The sequence below is a fragment of the Canis lupus genome, chromosome 12, assembly GCF_048164855.1.
Source record: "Canis lupus baileyi chromosome 12, mCanLup2.hap1, whole genome shotgun sequence".
NCBI lineage: Eukaryota > Metazoa > Chordata > Mammalia > Carnivora > Canidae > Canis > Canis lupus.
This window is the reverse complement of record NC_132849.1, coordinates 30052454-30071129: the sequence shown is the minus strand read 5'-3', so window position 1 is coordinate 30071129 and position 18676 is coordinate 30052454. Positions and strand designations below refer to the sequence as shown.

General features: G+C 41.8%; 1 protein-coding gene across 6 annotated transcripts in view; it reads right to left on the bottom strand.

Moving 5' to 3' along the window:
* The window catches only part of ZNF892 (zinc finger protein 892), a 56863-nt gene that overhangs the window by 33806 nt on the left and 4381 nt on the right, over window positions 1-18676 (bottom strand). For 2 of the 6 annotated variants that reach the window (XM_072770298.1, XM_072770299.1), the window contains exons 3-6: window positions 8339-8410; window positions 6928-7054; window positions 4907-5020; window positions 1255-4420 (exon numbers count right to left, since the gene is read on the bottom strand). In XM_072770298.1, the coding sequence (XP_072626399.1) occupies window positions 3363-4420; window positions 4907-5020; window positions 6928-7054; window positions 8339-8371 (1332 nt within the window). In that variant the 5' untranslated portion in view covers window positions 8372-8410 and the 3' untranslated portion in view covers window positions 1255-3362. Of the gene's footprint in view, window positions 4421-4906; window positions 5021-6927; window positions 7055-8338; window positions 8411-18001; window positions 18218-18676 lie in introns of those variants that run through there. The other 4 variants (XM_072770301.1, XM_072770297.1, XM_072770302.1 and 1 more) reach the window with 4 other exon arrangements.

Here is an 18676-nt window from a genome sequence, read left to right as displayed (position 1 = left end):
AATGATCACACAAAGTATCTTATTTTTCACTAACTGGCAAACCTAGGTATTTCCTCTTCCATATCTGGATTGGGTTGTTAGAGGTTCCTAAGTAAAATCTCTTCCCCAATTGAGATAACAAAAGATCCAACTCGGAACAAAGGAGTCAGGTACACAGAGATCAAAGCAGCTGTTTTGAGATCTGTTAAAAATGTGTCTGAGGGATGGTAACAAGAGACTTCCAGGACTTGGATCCCACTTGACCTACTGAAAGCAGAAGACTGCCTTCTACAGGTGCAGTGTGCTTGCCACATGGACAGAAGCAAGCATCCCTCCAACATCTCCAATGATCAGAATAACCCCTTTATCTTTTCCCTCTAAAATCTCCTGATGGCTATCCAAATCTGTGTTTGATACAGTAGCCTCTGGCCACAGGTGGCCAAGTGAGCACTTGAAATGTGGCTAGTCTGAATTTGAGATGTGCTCTAAATACAAAGTGGTTGAATACTTCGTTTTTTAAAAAAGGATGTAGGGGGGTGCCTGGATGGCTCAGTGGTTGAGCATCTGCCTTTGGCTGGTCTTGATCCTGGGGTCCTGGATTGAGTCCCACATTGGGCTCCCCACGGGGAGCCTGCTTCTTGCTCTGCCTATGTCTCTGCCTGTGTGTTTCTCATGAATAAATAAAATTTAAAAAAATTAAAAAGGATGTTTCAATAATTTAAATATTGATTACATGTTGAAATAACATGGAGTGAAAATTTTAAATATTTGAATTAAATTCAAATATTTATTGAATGAAATATTAAAACTAATTCCACCAGTTTCATTTTCAATTTTAAAAATATGGCATACTTCCAGTTTGACCAATTCCTGATTCCAAGATTTGATACTACTAATGATCATTTGGTGAAGCTAAAATCTCAAAATTGAAGTTCTCTGGTACTGTATGCCCTATTGAAAGTTATCAGTTAAAATGTAAAATGGCCCTTCCCTTAGAATTTTTAGTAAGAGGTGGAACAGTACTTCACATTTTAAAAAAGTGCTTTGTAGATCACCAAATTTAAAAAGGGAACAAAGGGAAACTATAGAATTTATGTCCCCATTCTGTTTCATTTATCACTATGCTCCAAAGTCCATCAGTATTCTGAATTTGTTCTAGTCTCCTCGTGCTGACAATGGCAAAATAGCTTAGGGCAATACTTGATCCTCAATTTACCTTTAAAAAGGGAATAAATTAAAGATTCAGAACTCTCAGATAGAATCACCAGTCAAAAGTTTGTCATAGTCCCTTTTATTTCCTACTTAACTTATTAAATAAGACCAGATATTATCCACTCTGATAGATTCTGCACTTTCTGAAGTGTTTTTCCTCAAGTTGCTTCAAGAGTCCACATGTGAAAAGTCTTCCCTGACACTCATCTGCTTTAAGAAAAGTCGTTAGTAGGCTGGGGAGAGGTCTGTTTGGCAATCCAGCTCCTTGAATCTGACTCTTAACTCCCAGGAGAAATGCATCTTGGTCCACTGGGATTCATGCAGGGTGAGCTAAGTTCCAGACAGCCTTTCAGAATCAAGTCCTCTTCCAGGCTTCACCTCAAGCAACTAGGTAGGGAATGCAGATGCCTAGAGTCAAAGCTGCCTAGTGCCTGACCTTTAATAAAATAAAAACATAGGGCTGGGCCCAGGGTATAGAAGAGGTTTGAAGGTCAGAACTTAAAAGTTCAATGAGGTGGAATCACATCAAGGCAGACCTGAAATATTCAGAGAAGCTTTCATTAAATAGGGAGCTATTTTAGGTCTTGGGTAAGGCAATGATGAGCAGGAAGGGATTATTTAGAAAGACTGGTCTAACAGTAATGTGCAAAATGTTAGTAATGTGCAAAATGTAATTTGTGACAGAGTTGTTGATGTTAACCAAATATTGCTTGTTTGCTTTCCTAGCCTCTGGTGCTGGGTTCTGGTTTGTGAGATGTGGACAGACATGATGGCCCTTAAAAATATCCTAAATTATCTTCTAGCTTTCTCTTTCATGATAACCTTAGAGGCAACATGTTCTAAATGATATAAGGATGGAGTACGATAGATTGACTCACATCAGATTTTATGGGAGACATGAATCTTCAGTTGGGGGGTTACTTATTATGGCACCGTAGCTTAGCATACCCCTATTCAATAATGAAGAGGGAAGAATTCCAATTAGGAAATAACTGTCACCGGCAGCCCGGTGCCTCAGTGGTTTAGCAGCGCCTTCAGCCCAGGGCCTGATCCTGGAGACCTGGGATCGAGTCCCACGTCTGGCTCCCTGCATGGAGCCTGCTCCTCCCTCTGCCTGTGTCTCTGACTCTCTGTGTCTCTCATGAATAAATAAAATCTTAAAAAAAAAAAAAAAGGAAATGACTGTCACAGTAATGGGAGCCTGAGAGGTTAAAGGTGTAGGCTAGACTGCAAATTCAGAGAAAGGATATACATCTAAAAGGTGTTTTATATAAAGAGAGCTTGTTAGGTAGAAAAGTCATGAATGCAGATAAATATTTATTGAGCACCTATTATGTGCAAGGCACTGTGTGAGCTACAAAGACACATGTCATGCCTCCGAGTTCTTACAATCTAGTTGAGGAGATCATACATGTACATAAATTATTAAACAAATCATACAGCATAAAGGTTAAGAGAAAAGACTTTGAAGGTAGACTTGTATTCAAGGATTGGCTTCACCTTTTACTAGCTGTGTCACTTTGGGCAAATTATTTAATACATCTAAACTTCAGTTTGCTCGTCTGTAAAACAAGGATGGTAACAGTACGTACTTCTACTTCATAGGGTTGGTGAGAGAACCAAACAATCTATTCTTTGCCAAACTCTCTGCTGAGTGCTTACCCCATAATAAGCGCTCAATAAGTGCTAGTTAGCTAGTAGTAGTAGTAGTAGTAGTAGGGACCTAAAAGGTGGGACACAAAGAACAAGGTTGGTGCCCAAAAAAGCCCCTGGAAAAAGGGATGCAGCTATAAAAAGAACTTTTCTGGAAACAATAGTGCTGCTCTAATTTTGCCTTCCCTCCTCTTCGAGCCTCCAGTTATTAAAGTGCAATGGTACCTCGGGCCTCAGACAAGAGGCATGTCTGAGGATCACCTCCTACTGTTTATCTTGTTGTCTGACAAACTTCTGCAAAGTGTCGACCCCTCAGAGTCACATCCTAATTTCTGGCATCCCACATCAGTTCTATAACATGGTAGGTGGAGAACGTTTATTCACATTGTGGTAGCAGAGATGCAAAAGGAGAGTAGAAGCCAGAATAGGAAGAATGCTCACATGATGGATTTGCTTATGATGAGGAAGACCTATCTTGAGTTTCTATGGAGGTCCTTTGACTAAAGGTTTCGCCCCACTCAGTCTATTCCTTGTTTGGCATAACGCCGTTGATGTTGAATAACGGACGATTTAGAACTGAACACTTTCCCACACACGCTGCATTCAAAGGGTTTCTCTCCCGTATGCACTCTCTGATGTCGTGTAAGCCGGCATCTCTGGCTAAAGGCTTTTCCACATTCGGTGCACTCATATGGCTTGTCTCCAGTGTGAATCTTCTGATGCTGTGTAAGGGATGAGCGGTCAAAGAAAGCTTTCCCACACTCACTGCACTGATAGCGAGGCTCTCCAGTGTGAGCTTTCTGATGCCTATTCAGTGATGAGACACCATAGAAGGCTTTCCCACACTCATTACATTCATAAGGCTTCCTGCCAGTGTGGATGAGCTGATGGCGAGTAAGAATACTTTTCTGGCTAAAGGCTTTCCCACATTGATTACATTCGTAAGGGCTTTCCCCAGTGTGGATTCTCTGGTGTCGAGTAAGGGACGAACGGTCAAAGAAGGCTTTTCCACATTCACTGCATTTAAAGGGCTTCTCTCCGGTATGAATTCGCTGATGGACAGTTAGGGACGACCGGTCGAAAAAAGCCTTCCCACATGCGTTGCATTCATAGGGGCTCTCCCCAGTGTGTGACATCAGATGTCTACTGAGACTGCTCCTGTGACTGAAGGCTTTCCCACACTCATGACAGTCATAGGGCTTCTCACCTGTATGAGTCCTCTGGTGGCGGATAAGGGATGAGTGGTCAAAAAAGGTCTTCCCACAGTTGCTGCATTCCTGGTCTCTCCCTTTAGTAAGACTTTTCTTGAGAGGGGTGGACTCTTGTTGCAAGTTTTCCTTCTGGGAAAGGGACTTCTTGCAAGTCTGCACTGCAGAGCTCTCCTTCCCTGCTTCCGACTCACTCTCTAGTGCATGAATTTCAAATTTAGGGCACATAGGAACTTCTCCTTCAAGCTTCCCCCTCACTGTGCCTTCTGATTTTTCTTTATCTGAAGTACCGTGAATCTCAGGCTTAGTCTCCCAGTCTGGAACGGACAGAAAATATAGATGTAGTTTCTCTCCTGGGCTAGAAAATACTACAGCAGAAAGAAGACATGTTACAATAAATCTGAAAAGTAGTGCATGGTGACTGCCCTGCTTGCTCTCACAGGTGGTTATACATGCTGGGAACAGTCTAGAATAGAGCTGATAGTGGACAGCTCAGAAGAGAGAAGACTTTCCATTGAAAGTATGGCCAGCATAATTAGAAGCATATGCTAAGTGTTGGGGGGTGATAGTGGGGAAGAGGAATATCAAAGTGTGAATGGGCAACATGAGAGATCTTTTTTTTTTCTTTTTTTGCAACATGACATATCAGAGAGAATAATAAACATTTGGTGGATAAAGATGAGTAACACTTTCAAGTATGGAGAAAAAAAAGGAAAGCTGGTGGGTGACAGAGAATAAACTCTAGAGCAGAAGATGTGAGTGTGAGAAAAACATGGTACCCAATCCTCCCTCCCACACACCCAAATGACAACCACAAAACAAAATTCTGCCCTGCCCTGTTCACACAAAATTACCTAGAGAGATATTCTCTGGACATTCTCTCTCCTCGGATCCATGAAGATCAACTATCCAAGGCTCATCCCCTCTCTTCAACTGAAAAATGACTTCAGGACGAGGAACTGGAAGTCCTGCTCAGGGAGAAAGAAACAAGCCAGATATGGGATGAAAATACTCAACTATCCCAAAGCTTAAACCTGGCCTCTACATTTTTTCTGAGAGAAAATGGAAAGGCAGAGGGCGCACACCAGGAGCGCAGAGTACAAAGTAATGCAAAAGAATGCAGGGAGCTCAGAATGGAGATCAAGACTGAGGCTCTAAAAAGGAACAAGTAGCACTTGGTCAGAACATTGATAAAATCATATGAATTAATGTGTTTATCCTCCCCACTGAAGAGAATGGGATGTCCTGGCTTTAGCACTGGTGGAATGGGGGGAAAGAATCCTTGGCTCAGGGAAGTAAGAGTGAAAACAGATCATCTTGAGTAAAATGTATAATTTTATTTGTTGGTTTACCCTTCAATATTAAGCTTTTATTTAAACAAGTAGGTCATGTTCATTGTAGGAAAATTAAAGGTAAGTAGAAATAAAAAGAAAAATCACCTTTTGTACTTTGTATGCATTTTTTCTATTAATTTTGAAACTGAAAAATATCTATACATACATTCTGTTAAAATCTGGGCTATAAAATAATGTTGATTTGTAAACTTGATTTTTTTCACATAATAATAAACGGAAAATATTTTTTTATTTCAATTAGTACAGATCTACCTCACCACTTTAATGGCTACATGATGTTAATTGTATGGAATAATCTTAATTTAATCTCCTGCCAACAGACATTCAGACTGTTTTTACTTGTTTTTGCTATTAACAAACAATCATGTGATGAACGCTTTTGTATATCAGGGGCTGCTAATCCTATGATTTCCTTGAGACAAATTTCTACAGTGAATCTATCCATATTTGATTGTTTAAAGAAATAGAACCCATCCTAGAAGTAGTGTAAAAGAAGCAGCAGGTGACAGTCAAAGGAATCACACTATAGATTTTATACCAAGCAGGTCAAGAATTTAAATAGGCCAAATTAGAAAAACAGTATAGAATGTTCAGGGAGCATTAAGGGAGATTGCTGAGCCTTTGTCACAGGCTTTGGTGGGATGAAATATTGGGGAAAATAGAATTCCTAGAATCAGAAACAAGAAGCCACAGGGAGGCAATGCATGTGGCTGATTTGTCAGCAGATAATCAGCATACAACCAGACAGGTGATCCTTGGGCCCAATTAGAAAATATTTCTCTTTCCCAAATATTCAAAATCAAACACATTTCTAGTGACCTACTCTCAGTTATAGCCCTGTATTTCTATACCCATACAGCCCTCTTTTTAAAGGGAAATATTTCTCCCTCCCTGCTTCTCTGAGGAGAAATTTTCTCTAACAAGATGGTACCCTTAGTCCTCTGGCTGCTGCTGAGTAAGTTACCTGACTGATGAGCTAGGGGAGGAACTGGGCATATGTAACTCAGTTTCTAATGTCTGCCCTCCCCCCTCCCACTCTGGAGGAAGGACAAACTGTATTGTAGGGACAGGCTGCTGAGCAAGAAAGGCCACGGTTGTACAATCTGCCTATGGCTCAGGAAGCAAGTCTGTCCAATGCTGGGGTTCAGGATTGAGAAGCCCACAGTTGTTGTACACCTAAGCCATATCCTTCTACTCTTCCTTTAAAAAAAAAAATTATTTATTCATGAGAGACACAGAGAGAGAGTCAGAGACATAGGCAGAGGGAGAAGCAGGTTCCCTGTGTATCAAGGTCCTGGGATCAAGTCCTGATGTAGGACCAGGACCCTGGGATCATGCCCTGAGCCAAAGGCAGATGCTCAATCACTGAGCCACCCAGGCATCCCTCCTTCTACTCTTCTATCTTGTCTTCCAGTGCTTCAGAACTCAGGTGGGAAAAGAGGTATCCTTTATTGGCCCCTCAGCCTCCCCGCCCCTTAACACAGTACAGAGTCTAACTTCTTATGGAAAGCTCTCCTTACCCAATGAGGCAATGCTCTTATAGTTTTCCAGCATCACCTCCTTGTAGAGGTCCCTCTGAATAGGGACCAGATGCCTCCACTCTTCATCTGTAAAAATCACGGCCACATCCTCGAATGTCACTGATTCCTGGAAACACAATCACATTGCCCCTTACTCATAGCCCTTCTCTTTACATGGACCAGATAAAACAGTCCTAAAGATGACAGCCCTGAGGTTGTGGAGAGAGGGTTTTGAAATAGAGCTTTGAAGTACTGGGGGAAAGTGGCATAATTCTCTGAGGCATGAAGTTCTTGGCATTAACTCTTCTAGTCACAGCTGAGCCTGTGAGTTTCAGGGGCTCTTTTTCATACTTACAGAAAATTTGCAAGAATGGAACAAAGAATGCCTATGTACCCTTCATTCAGCTTCCCCAAATGTTAACATTTTCCACATTTGCTTCTTTTTTTTAAAATTTTTATTTATTTATGATAGTCACACAGAGAGAGAGAGAGAGAGGCAGAGAGACATAGGCAGAGGGAGAAGCAGGCTCCATGCACCGGGAGCCCGACGTGGGATTCGATCCCCGGTCTCCAGGATCGCATCCTGGGCCAAAGGCAGGCGCTAAACCGCTGCGCCACCCAGGGTTCCCTCCACATTTGCTTCTATCTGAACAAGGATATTCTCTTGTATAATCACAGTATAATTATAAAAGTCAAGAAAATAGCACTGATATTATACTGTAATCTATAACCTTATTCAAATTCCACCAATTATCTGGGTTTGTTTTTTTTTTTACAAATCCTTAAAATGATGGTATTGATGAGATTGTTATGATCCCCTCATTTCATGCTAATGCTTTGTGACTGTATAAGATTGCATCTTTTCCCAATCCTAAAACTCCAGATGAATCTCCAGTGTGCTTGCTGAAGTTCTAAGCCAGAGCATAGAATTCAAGACTCTGTGTCCCTAGGCAAGAATGAGGCAAGCCACATGTCTCCACCCACATTCATTTCTCTTCAGGACTCTACTATTTCACTGAGGTGCTCTATAGCAAGTGTCGTATTCTCCAGCCTAACCCAACAGTTCCTGGAATACTTGGGGTCTGCTCTCAGATGGATGCACTGAATGGAAGTCAGGACTAGAACTGTTCCCTAAGCCATCCGAGCCCACCTGTACCACCATTTTTTAGGCAAAATCTCTCAGAGCAAAGGCCACAGTAGCTGTGTGCCTGGTGACAAGGTGATGGGCACACATTCAAGGCAAGAAAAGGTCACTGAAGGATTCCACAAATCAAATGGGAAAGACACATTCCCTATGGAGTCCTTCATTCACCTGGTTAGGTTTGATTGAATAAACTCCAGCATAAAGAGAGAAAAGTGGTTATATTCTGGAGACTAACAGAGTATTTTAGAAACACAAAGTCTACCTCACCTGGCATCTGGCAGTTGGAGACACAGCAGCCATTCCCTCCTACGTGCTCTCCTTGTAGAAAAGGGCAGAGTCCTAATGAGGAAGAGGTGTGGGATGAGAATGACGGTATGAGAAAGGCCAGTCTTGGTTTGTAGTTTTCTGAACCATAAAACAAGAAATCTCCAAATATGTGAGTTATATACTCATTCTTTCTTAATACCCTACAAAAAGGGAAGGCAAAGCAAAGCAAGCGCAAGAGCACCCCCAACCCAACCCACAACTGGAGTGAAAGGCCACAGATATTGCTATTCAGGACACAGTAGGGTCCTGAATAGCATGTTTTACCATGATCCCAGAGGAAAAGTTCTGTTCCTGGGAATCAAGAACATATTAAGCTTTTTCTGATTTATGAACTCACATTCAATATTGCCCTGATGGTTACCAGATGAAAAACCTAAGAAATTTTACAAATGACTATATGGATAAGACATGTCAAGTAAATACCCATAGCCTCTTTAAAGAAAAAATACCCCATTTGCAACTCTGTACTAACAGAGAAGCTACGTTTTTTTCCACATGATGCTGTGTCTCCTCCCGGAGCCACACTAACTTAGGCCACAGGAAGGCAATGCACAGGCTGGCCAGTAGACTGAAATGTGATCTAGCTTGAGAAGGTGAATGTGAACTAAGAAATGTCGGTACAACAGGTGGGTGATGAGTGGAAAAGATATTATGATGGAGGATCCTCTATGAGGATCAGGGGAGCCAAAGGAAACAAAACCCATGAACATGTGGGAGGCATGACACAGACTAGTCACAGGCAGGGGGAAGAAGAGCCTGGTCACATTAGTAGTGAAGCACTAGAGCAAAGCCCTAAGAGTTTTTAGTGGCATTGAGTCCTTTAATTCATGCAGTACCACCGTGGGCTCCAATCTGCATTTAGACTAGCCTTATTTATTCTTTGATTTCCATTAACACTCTAACGCTCTTAGGCTTTGTATGAATCCCATTATTAAACCTCCTTTACTCAACTGAGTTAGCTGAGTAGGTCTCAGTTTCCCACAGTCAAGAGTCTAATTAAACACAGTTAAATCAAGCATTTCTGGGATTCATGAATGGGAAGGGAAATGTGGTTCCAGGAAAAATAAGGAAAAGAGGTGGCTCACTGATTACTCTCCTGCAGTCACGGGGGATATATTTATTCAACTATCCAACCAACATTTTTTTAGCACTAATGATTTATAACAAACACAAAAACCATAGGACACTGTCCTTGCCCTCCAAAAGCTTATAGCTTAGAACACAGGAAAAACAAGTAACCCAAATAACATGTCACGTGATATGTACTATAAAGAGATACCCGCAACAGACTATGAGAGCCCTTCAGAGGCTTGCTCACCCAGATAGGAGGTTGTATGTTTCTTGGAAGAAGTGGGATGTAAGGTAAGTTTTTAATTTTTTTAAAGATTTTATTTATTTATTTATGAGAGATACACAGAGAGAGGCAGAGACATAGGCAGAGGGAGAAGCAGGCTCCCTGCAGAGCAGGACTCATCCCAGGACCCCGGGGTCATGACCTGAGCCAAAGGCAGATGCTCAACTGCTGAGCTACCTAGTTGTCCCTGTAAGGTAAGTTTTGATTTGGGGGAGGAGGTGGAACATTCTAGGCAGGAAAAATACACCAAGTTTTTCAAAAACGAGGAGGTAGGTCGTTACATGGAAAAGATTAACAACTCTAGCTAGTTTAGAATGGCAGAGGTCTAGACTGTGAGCAGTGCTGTGGGGAAGTAGACAGAGACCAGCTAGATCAAAGACAGCTTTGTATGGTCCCATACATGGAAGAGGGACCACAGGCATGGAGATCACTGAGGGATTTAAATATGGAAGTGCTATCATCAGATTTGTGTTTTAGAAAGATCATTGCAATCTGTATAAAGGGGCTTGGAATACACATATTCTTTGGCTCAGTAAATTTCTACTAGGAATTTGTCCTAAGGAAATAAGTGAGGATATATATATATCCATCCTTAGTCATCATTAACACTAACCTTTATTGAGTGCTACATTTACATTTATTATCTTACTAATCCTTACAGTACAGGAAGAATTTGAAATATCCTAAGTTTCTAGAACAGGAGATACGAGTAAATAATTTGTGGCCTAGCCCATACATGCACTGTAATACCATTTAACATCATGTTAATGATAACTAGCATTTATTGAGCATTTGCTATTTACCAGGCACTGCGCTAAGCACTTTAAAAAAAAAAAAATTATTTAAGAAAGAGAGCACACAAACAGGGGGAGGGGCAGAGGAAGAGGGACAAGCAGACTCCCCACTGAGCAGGGAGCCCTACTTGGGGCTCGATCCCACGACTCGGATCATGACCTGAGCCAAAATCAAGAGTGAAATGCTTAATCAACTAAGCCACCTAGACACACGAACTAAGCACTCTTTTAAAGGATAATTTAATTCCACCTTCATAAATCAATAAGGTAGGTACTATCTTACAGATTAGGAAAATTAAGGCTTTTTAAGAAGTTGAGGTAGAATTTGAACCCAGGTCTGTCAATCAGTTTTTAACCTCTATGCTATAATGTGATTTTTATTTTCATAAGAAAATAGCCACACAGATAACAGACCAATAGACTAGACTAAAAAAATCCCCAAACATATCCAAGCATGTAGGGAAACCTGATATACAACTGAGCTGGCATTACGAATCACTGAGTAAACAATCACTAGTGATAAACTGCAAATGACTTAAATGTTCATCAGAAGGATACATTTTTATTTCATGTGTGTGAATATGTGTATTGGAATATTATACATTAAGATGAGTGAAGTAGAGCCTTATGTTAATAATAAATCACAAAAATATAATTACTGAGCAAAAATAAGAAAGTTTTAGAATTACTGTGTAATATCTATATAAAACTTAGAAACAGATCAGGGTACCTGTATGGTTCAACTGATTAAGCCCCTGACTCTTGATTTCAGCTCAGGTCATGATCTCAGGGTTGTGAGATCGAGCCCCAAGTCAGGCTCTGTGCTCAGTGGGGAGTCTCCTTGAGATTCTTTCTCTTCCTCTGCCCCTCCCAACCAAGCTCACACCCCTCTCTCTTTCAAATAAATAAATCTTGAATTAAAAAAAAAAAAACACAACAACAACAACAACCTGGGATGCCTGGGTGGCTCAGCAGTTGAGTGTTTGCCTTCAGCTCAGGGCATGATCCGGGAGTCCCAGAATCAAGTCCCACCACATTGGGCTTCCTGCATGGAGCCTGCTTCTCACTCTATGTCTCTGCCTCTCTCTCTCTCTCTCTCTCCCTCTCTCTGTCTCTTATGAATAAATAATAAAATCTTTTTAAAAAAACCTTAAAAATAGGTAAATAGTATCTAAAATCTGTATGGGACAATAAGCACTAAATTGTGAGTTATCCCAATATGGGATTGGGTCAGATAACCAGGAGAGTTCAACTTTGTCTGTGATGTTTTGTTTGTTAAAAATTTTTTTTCTAGGGCAGCCTGGGTGGCTCAGTGGTTTAGCGCTGCCTTCAGCCCAGGGTGTGATCCTGGAGGCCCGGGATCGAGTCCCATGTCGGGCTCCCTGCATGGAGCCTGTTTCTCCCTCTGCCTGTGTCTCTGCCCCTCTCTCTCTCTGTGTCTCTCATGAATAAATAAATAAAATCTTAAAAAAATTTTTTTTCTAAACAAATTCACAAATATTAAGTGAAGAATGCACACTTAAAATCACTTATTTATGTATACACATATATATAGAAAAGAGACTGAAAGAATATATACTAAAATATAAGTGGAATTTGAGTGGTGGCATTATAAGTGGTTTTATTTTATTTCTTATAATTCTTTATATCCTGATTTTTGTTTCTATAAGTATGTATTTACTTTACAGGAAAAATAATAGGAAGGAAAGGGGATATAGAAAAGTTATAGCAGACCCAAGACTGGTATTCTTAGAAGGATCTACTTGTGAGACTGACCCTTGGCTAGGGTCTGGGAACTTCAGTTTTGGGAGGGTTATCTAAGAGAGAGGGATGGTCCACTATGCCTGAACTATTTGAGCAAACAATGTGCTTTATGCTGAACACTTGCTTTCCTGCTAGAGGATCTGGAATTTTGGTATGTTATGCAAAGGCTGCCTACCTGACCAGCCCTCAATTAAAAAAAAAAAAAAATTGGTCTCTGAGTCTCTAATGAGCTTTTGTGAGCTAGAATATCACATGCATGTTGTTGCACTGCTGGAGAAGATGGTTCAGTATGACCCCTCATGGCTGGAAGAGAGAACAAGAAAGCCTCCATAAGGATTCCTCTAGACTCTACCTGTCTCTTCCCCTTATGACCTAGCTGTGCATCCTTGCAAGATCCTGGTCATAATCTCAGCCATGAGTGCAACTATAGGCTGAGCTCCACGTCCTTCCCTTAACATGGGTGATCTTGGGGCCCTCCAACACAGGCAGCCATGCCACTCTGGGTAGCTGTAGCAGAATGGGACTAGAGGAGGGCAAGAATGGAAGTGGGGCAGACCAATGAGGAATCTCATAATTAAAAAAAGAAAAATGATGCAAAACTGAACAGAAGTAGTACCAGCAGAAATGGACACAAGGGGAACTAGTGTCAGGACAGAAGAAGAAACAACAGACTGGCTGCAAGTGGAGGATGAAGGTAATGAGAAAGGCAAGGAAGTCTTCCAGGTCACTCAACTGAACAACAGTGTGCACAATGGTACCATTCATGGAGATGAGAAAGAGAGAAGAAGAAGGTTTGGAAGGAAAGCTAATGAGTACAGTTTGGAATATTCAGAATTTGAGCTGTTCCCTCACCTTTGGATAGGAGAAAATCAAATGACTGTGGTTTCCACTGGCCAAGTTGTAAAAAGTATTACTGCTAAATGAAATAGTCTGAATTCTGAAAGACCATGAGTTCCATACTCAAACTAGAAAAATTAATATATTTAAAAGTGGTAGTACAAAGAGAGCAAGGTTTACTGCCTTTAGTAATATAAATAAGTACTTTGGTTTTTTTCCTCTTAATTGTATGACTATTCACAAAGTATCCTTAGGATATGTACTTGTATAAATTCACCTAAACATGAAAAAAGAAACCTAGAGAATGGGGATAAACCATGTAATCCTAGAATCAGGAACTACAAACCCCAAACAGACACATCAGTACTGGGGTGAGGAAGAAAAAAGAGCATGTGCCCCAATACTGAATCAACCTCAGATTCTAAAGAGGCAAAGTAACCATGCAGACTTAATTCTTCCTCCCTTAGGAGATAGGAGCCCACTATCTCATCTTATTAGTTATAAGATACTAATAAGGTGCAGTTTTCAAAAACACCAAAAGACCAGATCAATACATATTTATGGGACAATGGGTTATTGAACACTGGCCAAGCAGAACTTTAAAAGAATACTACCTTGAGGGTGAATATCAGGTTGCAAAAATGTTTAAAACCTATGCAAAAGGTAAAAGCCTTGAAAAAAAAACTTACTGGAAAAAACATGTTTAGTATAACTATAAAATAAAAATTTTGACCTGAGGAGAAATTGAGATTTGAATCCTTTTAGGAAGAGGCAGGGTGATATATACACAAATAGAAACAAATATCATCAGTAGCATGCAAGCTGTGTTAAGACAGTATTCTTTCCTTTGCTTGTCAAGATTCCTCCATTTCCAGGAGGGCCTTAAAACATTACTCTTGGGCCCCAGTTAGATGTCAAAATTAGAATTTAGAGATACAGGAGAGTATAATCATTAGATATACAGACTCTGGCAGACTGCCTGAAATAGAATTCCAGCTCTGCCTCTTACTACCTGCATGATCTTAGGCAAGTTTCTCACCTTTTCTCAGTTTATCTGTAAAATTAGAATAATGAAAGTACCCATCTCATACAGTTACTGTGATTCTTAAATAGAAGACAAATAAAGCATATAAAATAATATGCTACCGGTTAGCATTAGCTTAAAATAATGTTATAATTTTAGGAAGGTAGAAATAATGAAAATATTAATTACAATGTGTTGTTGCTGTTTTAGAGTAGGTGTAAGTGTAGTAATAACTTTGGAATCAAAGTATTTGAATATGTTGTCTAAAGCATCTGAGCTTTTCAAACAAATCAGTTGAATTACATCTGAAATTGTAGTTGAAACTGCTCAATGTTTAAATCCTTAGACAATTTTCAAAGCTTTATTAGTTTATGACTTCATAAAGTGAGCATTGAACAAATTACAAACAGTGGTGAGCATAAAAGCTCCCCAACCATTACGTAACCAGTGGATATTCCCAAGGTGCTCATTATCCATGGGCTCCCTGCCAGGCTGACTTCCCTCCCCTGGCAGTCACTTCAGGAGGCTCTGAGTGATACCCAAGGCTCCCCAAATCCACCAAATTCAAATGGAATCACTTATGTTTTATCTTGTCCTAGTCCTAGCTCTCAGGAGTATTTCTGGAGGAAAAAAGTCTTCAAATCTTATTCTAGATCTTCAAATGAGTCCTTGCCTAGAAAGCTTTTACTGTTCCCATCCTTGTTCTGTAGCTGTTCCAAACCTCCATGGCTACCCTCCAATTTGGGCAGAGCACTCACAAGAGTGAGTTCCAAAGGAGACAGGTCTGTGTGGTAAAAAAAAAAGCATTCCACAGGCATTTAATTATTAACTGTGAAGGCGTGGGCAGATCACTTAAGCTTAAAGTGGACCTCCAGTTGTTTAATACATACTTCACAGATTAGTTATAAATAGTAAATGAGGCAGTTAATGTAAAGGATTTATCTTATGGTCTGTTTAATAAATGAAAATTGCTTTCCTTTCTACTGCCCAATACCAACCCACATGCATCCACTCATTCATTGTGTTATTCAACAAATATCTCTAAGTACCCACTATATGCAAGGTTAGCATGGAGTGTGAGCACAAAGAAACAGAACTGTCTGTCTCCAGGTCTTTCCCTGAGTGTCCTCTGTGTCCTACTTCCTTTTCGACTACTGTAGCCTCTCAGAATCTGCTCCTTGCATAATACTGTCTTTCTTTCTCCACCATCTTCCACCTCACCAGTAGCTTTTTTTTCCCACATCTTCCAACATACATGACCCTCATCTATCTGAAACTATCTTCACTGCATCCCACGGCCTGTCTCTAGCAAGGGTTTTCATTTTAGCTTCTCCTTTTCATGATCAAACTTCTTGGTAACACATACCTATCAATTCCACCTCCTCTTTCTGACTCCATTATTCTGCTTTTGCCACCCCAAAACTGCATCCTCAAAAATTACCAATGCATTTTTATCTCTAATTACGATAGTCCTTTTCTCTTTATTTCTCTGCAGCTTTTGATGGTTCTGACAAGTTCCTGCTTCTCTAAGTGGTTCCTGTAGCTGCTATGATACTGCACCAGCCTGACTTTCTTCCTACCAATAAAACCACATCCCTGTGTCTCTTTTCCCCGGTCTTGTCCTGGAAACTCGGATGCTGTCCAATGCTCAGTCTTTATAACAATGTTCTTCTTGCTTTTTTCAGACAGTCCATCCACCTGGTGCTCCATTGTCTACCTCTACAGAAATGCTTCCCAGTCTAGTCCCAGTACCTGTTCCAAACTCAGCTTGCATTTCCAAGTGACTGCAAATTTTGATTTAGGCATTCTGCTAGCACCTCAAAACATCTTCCCCTATGCAAATCCCCCAATTAACCCCTCTCCCTAGTTGTACGTTTCTGTGAGATGTTCTATTATCTTCCCAGATGCCCCAACTCAAACTTTTACCTTACTCTCTTTCCTTCCAAATCTAGTTAGTTACCAGGTCCTTCCGACCTTACTCTGCATTATCATTTTTATCCTTCCCTACCCTAGTATGGTATTCTGACACCATACTTCAGGTATGAAGGACTAACTTTACATTCCTAGCTGGCTCTCTGCCACGAGTTAGTCCCTTCTTTTCTCTAGTCCTGGATGTGACCTCTAGAATTACTGTCCCCAAATAGTTTTATTCCTGTCAGTCTCCAGATTGGAACTATACAATCCATGCTGCTTATTGTATTTTGTCCTGATCCTCTGTGTCCTCATGCCGGTGTACTTTTCTCCACCCTTGTTGCCCACTACTTCTTGACACTTCAGTTAAAATCAGCTCCCTCTCAAATCTGCCTAATGCTTTGCTACTTATTTCCTGTTTTGTTTTTGTTTTCCTCAAATCCTGCCTCCTCGGGGCACCTGGGTGGCTCAGTGGTTGAGCATCTGCCTTTGGCTCAGGTTGTGATCCCAGGGTCCTAGGATAGAAAATCCCACATCAGCCTCCCCAGAGGGAGCCTGCTTCTCCCTCTGCTTATCTTTATTATATAAAATCTTTTTAAAAAAAAATCCTGCCTCCGGGGATCCCTGGGTGGCACAGCGGTTTGGCGCCTGCCTTTGGCCCAGGGCGCGATCCTGGAGACCCGGGATCGAATCCCGTATCGGGCTCCCGGTGCATGGAGCCTGCTTCTCCCTCTGCTTATGTCTCTGCCTCTCTCTCTCTCTCTCTCTCTCTCTGTGACTATCATAAATAAATAAAAAAAATTTAAAAAAATCCTGCCTCGGGATCCCTGGGTGGCGCAGCGGTTTGGCGCCTGCCTTTGGCCCAGGGCGCGATCCTGGAGACCCGGGATCGAATCCCACATCGGGCTCCCGGTGCATGGAGCCTGCTTCTCCCTCTGCCTGTGTCTCTGCCTCTCTCTCTCTCTCTCTGTGACTATCATAAATAAATAAAAATTAAAAATATATTAAAAAAAAAAATCCTGCCTCCTACATGAAAGGCCCAACCTCATCAAGAGGATGCAACTAAAGAGTGATATTAAAACATTCGTTTTACCCCTTGTTCCTCTGAGCTAAGAAAAGATTGTGCATGATGTTGACAGCTGAAACAGACACATTAGGCATTAAGGTAGCTTTAATTATTGGTTTAATGGATAACCAAATATGTCAAACCAAGATCTTAAAAGGACTGCATCTCAGGCTCAATTCAGGAATATCCCCAACCCCCCTTTATTTTAAACCACGGATATCTTTAGAGACGTAGTTACTTCTAGAATTAAGCTTGTCAATAAGCTAAAACTAAGTAACAACCCTCGGTGTCAACAATGGATTCCAACCAGCTTTAAAGTTGAACTGCCATGGTTAAAATTAAATAAAATGAAAAAAAAATTAAATAAAATGTTCAACGAGGAGGTCTAAAAAATGTTATTTACCCTTAAATGAGGGCCTCGTAAGGACGCCCAAGGGAGGGAGCTAAGCGAGACACTCTGAGACGCTTTCTGAGAAAGAGGGAGGGAGACGCAGTGGGCTGCCCCACAGATTTAGTGTCAATTCCACTCATATTTATTAAACACCCATTACGGGGACGAGGACGAGAGGAGCGGAGGAGGAATCTAAACTTCCAATCTGAAAGTTGGGATCTAGCATATAGTGAGTGTATACTGAAAGACCACTCGTAACAGTGCCCACACTCCACGGAACACACGCACACACAGCGGGCGAGCGGCAACTTTCTGTCTGCACTTCTCGGAGCTGGGACGTGTACACACACACACACACACACACACTCTCACTCTCCTGCAGCCTGCCTCCGCTCGCGTCCCCCATTCTACAGCACCTCCCCCAAGTTCTCAGTGTCCCCTTCTCTCGGCCGCTGTGCTCACTCCGCATCTCGAAGACAAACGCCAGCAGCCCTCACCTCCGGCACAGAGTGCTCGGGACCCAGGAAGACGGCGCCTCTTCAGGTCGGGAAAGCAATGCGCCTGCGCACAGGCTCTGACGTCCGCGCTCCCAATGTTTGGCCTTCTCACAGGGACTCCATTCCCCAGAAGTCTTAGCGGTCGGCGCGCTCCAATATGACGTAAGAAGTTCTGCGCAAGCGCACGCTCCTGGGAAAGAGTCCGCTTTAGACCTGGTGGGTGGTGGTGTCCCAGTTGCTGTAGCTGGGCGAGGGAACGTTTGATGCCTGGGAGATTTGTGGGACCCTGGGTGTACCGCCTACGTGTGATGTCACACGTATCCCCTCCAGACCTCCGATGGAAGGGCCGTCGGAAGGAAATGTGTCTGACCTATGGGGCCGGTCCCCAGCCTTGGTTTTCACCGCCCGGAAGACCGAGGACGAGTCCCCTGGCGCTTCAAAGAGGCTTGTTTCTGCTTCAGCTTGTACACTTTCGGGGACTTGGTTCTGAAATTTGGGCTGGAGACACACGGATTTTGGTTTTGAGGACGAGGCTGGGCCTGAGACACGGTATGCGCACATTTTTGTGCGGGAAGAGGAGCGCCCAGGATACACGTGTGTTCACCTGGACAGACTCCGGACAGTGTGAGCGCACTCCAGC